The 9,515-nt window shown below is 42.1% G+C and overlaps 1 protein-coding gene across 1 annotated transcript; it reads left to right on the top strand.

The window, feature by feature from the left end:
• The first annotated feature begins 2,901 nt into the window (after positions 1 to 2,901).
• On the top strand, positions 2,902 to 3,870 carry LOC128211664 (putative nuclease HARBI1). The gene is made up of 2 exons (XM_052916667.1): positions 2,902 to 3,215; positions 3,306 to 3,870. The coding sequence occupies exons 1-2, from the start codon at positions 2,902 to 2,904 to the stop codon at positions 3,868 to 3,870; spliced, it is 879 nt and encodes a 292-aa protein (XP_052772627.1).
• The last annotated feature ends 5,645 nt before the right edge of the window (positions 3,871 to 9,515 follow it).

Raw genomic sequence — 9,515 nt, forward strand, 5'->3', positions numbered from 1 at the left:
CTATTTAGGGAACAATTTGTCATGAAAGAGGCCTGGCATATTTTGGTGTGGACAATTAATGAGCAAACAGCAGTTGCAAACTGCCGAAAAACTCATTTTTAGCCATAAATATCAATTTTCGAACCTATATATGAAAACTGAGATCTGATATTTTGTCTTTAGTCTTTTATCACTCGTTTTCAGAAATTTACACAAAAATTGGCTCATTCTAAGAAGAAAAAAAGTTGTCAAAACGGTCAATCTGTGAGAGTGCAGCCTTAAGTCCCTAGCTCCACAACAGTTAAAGCCAGAATTTGGCTCATTCTTAGAAAAAAAGTTGTCAAAATGATCAATATGTGAGAGTGCAGCCTTAAGTCCCTAGCTCCACAACAGATAAAGCCAGAAATTGGCTCATTCTTAGAAAAAAAGTTGTCAAAATGGTCAATCTGTGAGAGTGCAGCCTTAAGTCCCTAGCTCAACAACAGTCAAATAGTTGCATCTAGCTCTACATGTGGGTATTATTTCTTGCAACATGTGGTGTATCAAATTTGGGGCAATTGACACCCCAGTAAAAATGTCAGTGGAATACCAGTGGAATACCACTGTATTCCAGTGGTTTACATAAATACACTGGTATTCCAATGAAATACCACATAATACCAGTGGAATACAAATGCATTTCAGTGGTAAACATAATAACACTGGTATTCCACTGGCAACCAATAATCCGTAGTGGTATGCCACTGGTCAAATTTATTTCAGTTGTATACCAATGGATTTCCAGTGGACTGGATTAAGAAAATTAAAATAATAAATGAAATTAAATCAGGTTGTGCTAAATGTAAAATAAGATATAAGGGTTAGTTTGGATTCTGGTTACATTAGTCATACATGCTATTCTGTGGGTCGATGGGGGACACAGTAGGCCCCTTGGTCTTAGGGATGTACTCTGGTGATAGGCAAAGGGCGGCTGGCCCTTTTGAAGCTTGTGGGAATTATGCATATTAATGTTCAAAGATTGCATTTAAACATAGCTTTTCTAGTTGCTAATGCACCAGTCAGACAATTGTAACCACACACCCCCCACCCCCGGGCTGGGGTACACCAAGGATTGAGAGGGGATGTTTTAACCTTTCTTGTTAATCAACTTCGTGTACAGATGGTCATGGATTTGTGGCTGTAGAAATATTCTTAACAAGGTGTTGAAAATCAAAAGAAGATTTTTTCATGAACTCAAACAACTGGTTCTAAAAAAATTGAATTGGTTAAGAAATAGTTTTCTCATACAACTTCTGTTTTAGTGACCATGCTTTACATATATAATTGATAGGCATTCATAGTCGTTTATATGATTTTTTAAACTTCACAATTGACTTACGTTTTGTTTAAGCAAATGTCTGGAGTCTTTGGTTTGCCATGACGTCAATGCGCCAAACAGTAGTTTTTAATCTCCACTATTAGACAGCGTGAAAATGTAACACATTGGCTGATAGCTGGTAAGATCAATAATCTATGTGATTTCTATCCTCTACAGCAATTCAACGTCCATTAATTGTCTTTATTACTGAAAAAAGTGCACACACAACTGAATAACAACAATAAGCCGCCATTTTGAAATGAACCGGAAGTACACTTTGCAGACGATAATGGATGAAGCTTTCAATTTTTTAGTAGATAATTTGACCACTATGGCAAACTGGTGAGTTTTTACCTATCACTTGTAGATTATTGTTGAACTAAATTGGTTTGACTCCTTACTAAATGTACAAAATTATTCAATGAAAATATCTAGTGACTGTTATTTCTGGAAAGAGCATGTCAATCGTCAGTTTGAATTTTCTTTTAACTAATTAAATTTCTTATAATTAAATATTATGATTTTTTACAAAAAAAAAACAACACTTATTGCAATTTCGCTTCATCGCTTTGAAATGGTTTTACTTGTGTAATACTTTCATTTGATCGGAAAAGAGACAATTTAAAGAAGTCGCGAAAATATGTGACATTTTAGAATTTATGATTTGTGACTGCATTCATTTAATGTTCTTGGGTGATTGGGTGAAGAAATCATGTGTTACTAATAATTGTTTATGATATTCACTGAAATAATTGTCCATTTTAGACTCAATGGAGACAAGTAATACACAACCAGTTTTGCAGTTAGTTAAAGTGAGTATGTCAACTTTCCCCGTTACCGGTACGGTACGCCTGACCCCTGATCACTTTGACACCGTACAGAGCCCCCATCCACCAACATGTCCTGTATAATTTCTGCAGGTGCTCACTTGTTTACGACACTAGGGTTATTGGTAAGGATTATAGTTAAGATAATTTTAAAATTTATGAAGTTTTTTTCTTGTCGACTCATGAAAGCGTCATAGTGGATTTCAATGGAACCAAATATATATTTGACAGAAGTGAGTGTAGCTGTTAATGCAAAGTCGTACATTTATTGTTTTTCCATGGGAGGGCCCATTTCTCTCAAACACAGTCATTCTTCTACGAGAACAATGCCCCTTATGGCCCAGTCACATAGCCCGGCCGATGTCCGGCATCGGTAGAGCTCGGTGGTTTTTTTTTGGTGCCACCGAGCTCTCCTCATCGGAAGCAGAGCTGGGTGACGTGAACGGACTCCGTCCGGACATCTTCAGGCGACCGACCGAACACCGGCCGGTGACCGTACGGAGTCTCTCTCAAAATGCGAGTTTTTTCTGCCGATGTGGCAGCAACTACCGGCCGGAGGTCGGCCGGACATCGGAAGGAATACGGCCGGTACCCGAGCAGGTAACAGGACACCGTGCGATCGCCGGCCGGGTTGTTAACGGGCTTTGAACAATGACCGGCCGATGCTCGTCCGATGTAACACGGACTTGGGTGCCGAGCTATTCCGTTCTTCCTACCTGACATTGTCAGTTCATCACTATGGCTGCACCGAGGAGACTTCGAATGGCACTGCTCGAACACGAACTGGCTCAAGTAAGGTTCCAGTACAACCTGGTCCTGGCGGCAATACTAGAAGCCGCCGAGAGGGAGCGACAGAGGGCCCGCAGAAGAGAAAGACGCTGGTGGGTGCGAGAGTTTATCCTACGCAGACCCCTTTTCGGCCAGTACGAGACTCTCATGAAGGAACTCGAGGCCGAGCACGCTGCCGACTTCAAAGCCTTCCTCCGCATGGAGCCACAGATGTACTATGAGTTGCTTAACCGAGTTGGCCCCCGCATTACCAAGAGTACAACGTAAGTTAATCCGTATTTTGCAAACAAAATTCCCTCCAAACATTATATTCTTGCTAAGGTTTAATCATATTTCATCCTCTCCTGTTGCAGGCATCGAACCCCCTTGGACCCTGGACTGAAGCTGGCAATCACCTTGAGGTTTTTGGCGACCGGAAGCAGGTACCACGATCTTGCGTTTGCGTTTCGTGTCCCACACAACACCATCGCCCTTTTCATCCCCGAGGTGTGTCAGGCCATCTACGACGTATACGAGGATGAGATGTGGGCCACTCCCCAGACAGAGGATGAATGGCGCCCGGTGGCCGAGGGATTCGGAGACAGGTGGAACTTCCCCCACTCTTGTGGCGCGATCGATGGGAAGCACGTCGCAATCAAGAAGCCCCCCAAGAGTGGCTCACTCTACTACAACTATAAAGGCTTCTTTTCTATCGTCATGCTTGCGGTGGTAGACTCGAACTACAAGTTCATCTGGGTGGATGTGGGGTCACCAGGGTCGTGTTCCGATGCCGGCATCTTTAACCGGTCGCGGCTAGAGCCAGGTCTTCGTGAGGGAACGATCGGACACCCCAACCGGATTCGCTGCTTAATGACGACCGGGACACACCCTACTACATGGTCGGAGACGACGCCTTCCCCCTTCGGCAATACATGTTAAAGCCCTACCCTCATCGTCACCTGGCACGGGACGAGCGGTTCTTCAATTACCGGTGTTCCAGGGCACGCCGTGTGGTTGAAAATGCGTTTGGTATACTTGACAATCGCTTCAGACGTCTTCTAACAACCCTGGAAATGAGACCGTCGACAGTTACTAAGACCGTCATGGCCTGCATGACCCTTCACAACCTCATGAGGACTCGTTACCCCAACATCCAGAATGCCGATCTCGACCGGGAAGATGAGCAGGGCCAGTTCATCGCGGGTGCATGGCGAGACCAAGCCGTGCTCGAAGATGTGCAAGCAGCAGGGAACGGACCATATATATATACTAGCAGAGATATCCGGCCGGGTTACGGCCGAGTTCCGGTCGAGTTCCGGCCGAGCATCGGCCGGTGTCCCTTACATCGGTCAGCCACCGGTACTAGACTTTCCAAGGCTCTGTCCCACATCGGCCGGAGCTCGGTCGGAGTTCGGCCGGTGTCCGTTAAAAAAACCTCGTCCTCTGGTTGTCTCAGATGCACGGGACACCGGCCGATACTCGGCCGTGCACCGGCCGACGTGTTTTCCGATGTGGTTACGATGGGGCTGCGATGAGGGAGCTCGGTGAGAGCCCGGTGAAATTTAGCTCCGAAGTTAAAATTTCACCGAGCTGCCACCGATGCGGTTTTAAGCAACAAACGCCACGGATGTCCGGCCGGTGTCCGGCCGGTGTTCGGTGAAAATCGCATCGCTGGCTCATCGGAACCTCATCGGCCGGGCTATGTGACTGAGTCATTAACTGTCATAAGACTTGAGAACTTGACAGTAGATTGCAAATAGTTTACTTTTACTTTGAGGCTTAGGTAAATCGGCCTGTATCTACAATTAATACAAGTGATTTTTGTTTCTGCAAAGTAAAACTTCAATGTGAACTACTTAAAATCTCATCAATTCTATAATCCTCTAGAGTAAAAATTTACAATTGGCCTTATTTAAAGAAAGAAGACTTTATTTTAAACTTGCTTCTTATCATTAAAATCTAAATTCAATGTCATATGTTTTTCAGGGAAAACAGACTTAAAATAGAGGAAGACAACTGCCATTTGAGAAAAAAAAGGAGTACATGGGCGATATATATTACTTCACTGCAGTAAAGAATCAAATCATCTACCAACTCCATGTTAGTTGCTGTGGGCATCAACATTGATGACAGTTGCAATTTTGGAAACTGTTCAAAAATATGAGTTACACTATCTTAACTAAAGAAGAAGTAAAAACTGTTCCTGTATAGTGAAGGACTGGCTTACACTAACTAGATGCTAAAAAAGTTTGGCAAGTTGCTGTGATTAAATGAATAACTAACTTTTACAACAACCCTAAAGAAGAAGAACCATCATCATCTACAATGATTACATCATTTTGCAATGTGTATATACTCACAACAGTGTTATGTGCCATAAAAAGTGGAAGTGTTATAAATGGACATCTTCCTGATTCTAATGATTACACTTGTTTTATTATAACTTCTTAAACACTTACATAATTTAATGAATTAGTATTATAAATAAATATGTGTTCAATTGCATTACTTAGTTTTTTTAATATCAAATGTTTTTGTTCTTTAAGTTTGGTTCTATAATGCTGTTGAATAAGCTGACCTGGAAGTAAATATGTTGTAACATGTAATATGGATATTGTTTCAAATTAATGTCACAGATTCTAGTGGTATTCCACTAAAAGTTACCGCTGGTATTCCACTGGTATAGTAGTATACCAGCAGTAAACTTTTAGTTGAATACCACTAAAATTTACCGCTGGTATTTCAGTGGTGTTCCAGTGTAATTCCAGCGGTAAATTTTGGTGGTATTCCACTAAAAGTTTACCGCTGGTATTCCAGTTGAATTCCACTGAAATACCAGCGGTAAACTTTTAATGGAATACCACCAAAGTTTACCGCTGGTATACCACTGAAATACCATTGGTATACCACCGGCATACCGCTGGTATTCCAGTGGTATTCCACTGACATTTTTACTGGGGCAGTTTCTGAATATCCTGATTGCTAGTTTGAAGTTACCGCAATGGTTAAGTTTTCAATCATATCAAAATAAGTGAAAGTCAAGATAATTATAATTATGATTTTTGATGCAGCAAACCTCTCACAAGGGTTAGTAGAACATACATGCCATATCCCCCGCTGGGGGGTAAAATCCCCTGAAATTTAAAAAAAAAATGACAAAGTGAAACCACAGTGAGTGAAACTGAATGTAAAGAAACAATTCTGCAAGGGTGTTTAAAAATGTTTGATAAATGCCAAAAGGAAACCTTAACAACAAGTGATCAATTAATAAGTAATGATCAAAGGCAAAGAAATAATACTATTTCAGAAAAGGAAAAAAATAATAATTCTCTTAGTGTCTGAACGTCATCATAGCTGATAGTATTAAGCAGAATTTTTTAAAAGCTTTGGACGAAGTTAATTTTAATTTACAGTATGACATGACAGTGTATCATGAGAATATATGATAAATCATGACATAAAATAATTCTGTATAATGAAAAAGTTAGTAAGTTTTCATAGCAAAAAGTATGTGATTACATTTTTTCGTGCTTTTGTCTTAAAATACTTTGAAATTTCGCTAACTTAAACCTGCTAAAAATCCCCCTGAATACTACCAAAATCCCCCTGTAGACTACCAAAATCACCCTGAATTTTCAGCCTTTCTGAACAAAACCCCCTGAATGGTCTCCAGAGAATATGGCATGACATGTATAGTAGAATCACTAAAATTGTCTTATTATTTAGATTTCCGGGGGGGGGGGGAGAGCATATGATCCCTCTAAACCCTCTAGATCCAAAGGGGTTTCTCTTGATTGGTTTTACCTATAAATAATATATTGACAAGGGATTGAACTCAATTTGTCCTATTCCCAAAATATTGAAATTAACAAAGTATACAGAGTTAAAGCATGTACACTGGCTGAAAAGTCGTGTCTCTTTACCTGTTTACGTAACTCATCGACGATGGCCTGCACGTGCATATAGTTTAACTAATTTAACCTGATAATGACTATATATGTATATCATGAAGTTCAGCAATGAAGCATAACATTAATTTACAATTCATATAATTACCTTTTCAAGGCTTGCTTCTCTGTTAGACTTCGACTTCTATATACTTTGTTTACACGCGACCCATTTTGAAAATAAATTTGTAAAAAATAATTTTAATCGTCATCATCATCATCATCATCATCATCATCATCATCATCATCATCATCATCATCATCATCATCATCATCATCATCATCATCTCATCATCATCATCATCATCATCATCATCATCATCATCATCATCATCATCATCATCATCATCATCATCATCATCATCATCATGTGTGTTAACATCAACTTTAACATAATATAATCTGAATTTCAAATTGCTTTGAAAGTACTGGGGCGACTCCGATATTGGTACAATAGGTGGTACGTTTTCGGGGTGAGCAACTTTATTAGAACAGTATATGGTTTAAAGATGGAAGATGTAGTGTATTCACATCATATTTTTTCTACGATATTTTTTTGAAAAAAATATACTTCGGCAATTCGTTGGATTGCTTGGGGGACCTTAATTCGCTAATAAAATATCACAATAACACACACGGCAGGAGGGGGTAGCTAGCCCGCTATTCATGTGGATTCATAATTGTGCTTAGCGGGTTCGGGGGCATGAACCCTCAGAAAAAAAATGAAAACCATGGTGCTATCTGGTGCATTCTGAGGTATTTAATATAGAACTGGAAAATGGACAATGTACTTCACGCAAATTCGGGGGGAGAGGTGGGTAAATAGGGGACATTAAATTGTCACTGATTCCCATTTCCGAACACAAGAGAGATGGTGATATGCGTACTGGCAACATGTAGATTTGTCATTGTCGAACCTTTAATAAATGAAAATGCTGATTCCATACGTTTGGGATTTCAACATCTCCCGGGAAATTAGCTTGGCGCGTTGTTTTTTTTTCAAATGACTTTAACGCTTGAAACCTCTTAACCCAAAGGATGTTGAGTTGCCTGCAGGTGTGGGATTTGAATCAAAAATAATCTAAATCCCCTCCGTGTGCCCGTCGCCCCCATCCCTGGTTAAGCAAACATTGATATGTGTGTTTTTAGATGTTCTTGTTGATAAAAATAAGCTAGCCATAGATTGATATAAACATCAAAAAAATATGTGAAAGTTAGCATGAAATATGAAGTGAAAGTAAATGGTCAGGAGAACGCTGTCCCGAGAAAAACGATGGCAACCAGGGTCAAGGGCTCGATGTCCCCTGAAACACGATAGCAACCAGGGTCAAGGGCACGCTGTCCCCAGAAACACGATAGTAACCAGGGTCAAAGGCTCGATGTCCCCTGAAACCCGATAACAATCATGGTCAAGGGCACGCTACCCCCAGAAACACGATAGCAACCAGGGTCAAGGGCACGCTACCCCCAGAAACACGATAGCAACCAGGGTCAAGGGCACGCTACCCCCAGAAACACGATAGCAACCAGGGTCAAGGGCACGCTACCCCCAGAAACACGATAGCAACCAGGGTTAAGGGCACGCTACCCCCAGAAACACGATAGCAACCAGGGTCAAGGGCACGCTGTCCCCAGAAACACGATAGCAACCAGGGTCAAGGGCACGCTGTCCCCAGAAACACGATAGCAACCAGGGTCAAGGGCACGCTGTCCCCAGAAACACGATAGCAACAATGGTCAAGGGCCCGATGTCCCCTGAATTACGATAACAATCATGGTCAATGGCACACTGTCCCCAGAAACACGATAGCAACCAGGGTCAAGGGCACGATGTTCCCCGAAACACGATAACAACCATGGTCAAGGGCGCGATGTCCCAAGAAACACGATAGCAGCCATGGTCAAGGGCACGCTGTCCCCAGAAACACGATAGCAACCAGGGTCAAGGGCACGATGTTCCCAGAAACACGATAACAACCATGGTCAAGGGCGCGATGTCCCAAGAAACACGATAGCAACCATGGTCAAGGGCGCGATGTCCACTAAAACACGATAGCAACCATGGTCAAGGAAACGCTGTCCTAAGAAACACAATAGCAACCATGGTCAAGGGCACGCTGTCCTAAGAAACACGATAGCAACCATTGTCAAGGGCGCGATGTCCCCTGAAACTCGATAACAACCATGGCAAAGGACGCTATGTTCCCAGAAACTTGACAACAACCATGGTCAAGGGCGCGATCCCCAGAAACACGATAACAACCATGGTCGAGAGCGCGATGTTCACAGAAACACGAAAGCAACAATGGTCAAGGGCACGATGTCCCCAGAAACACGATAGCAACCATGGTCGAGGGCACGATGTTCCCAGAAACACGATAGCAACAATGGTCAAGGGCACGATGTTCCCAGAAACACGATAGCAACCATGGTCGAGGGCACGATGTTCCCAGAAACACGATAGCAACAATGGTCAAGGGCACGATGTTCCCAGAAACACGATAGCATTCATGGTAAGGGCACGATGTCCCCAGAAACACGATAGCAACCATTGTCAAGGGCACGATGTCCCCAGAAACACGATAGCAACCATTGTCAAGGGCACGATGTTCCCAGAAACACGATAGCAACCATGGT

The sequence above is a fragment of the Mya arenaria genome, chromosome 12 (genome assembly GCF_026914265.1).
Source record: "Mya arenaria isolate MELC-2E11 chromosome 12, ASM2691426v1".
In the NCBI taxonomy this organism is placed as follows: domain Eukaryota; kingdom Metazoa; phylum Mollusca; class Bivalvia; order Myida; family Myidae; genus Mya; species Mya arenaria.

Excerpts from the sequence above, each read along its gene's own strand:
- LOC128211664 (XM_052916667.1), top strand. The coding sequence starts at position 2,902 with ATGGCTGCACCGAGGAGACTTCGAATGGCACTGCTCGAACACGAACTG. Across the intron at positions 3,216-3,305 it reads CGCATTACCAAGAGTACAAC|GCATCGAACCCCCTTGGACC; the intron begins GTAAGTTAATCC and ends CTCCTGTTGCAG.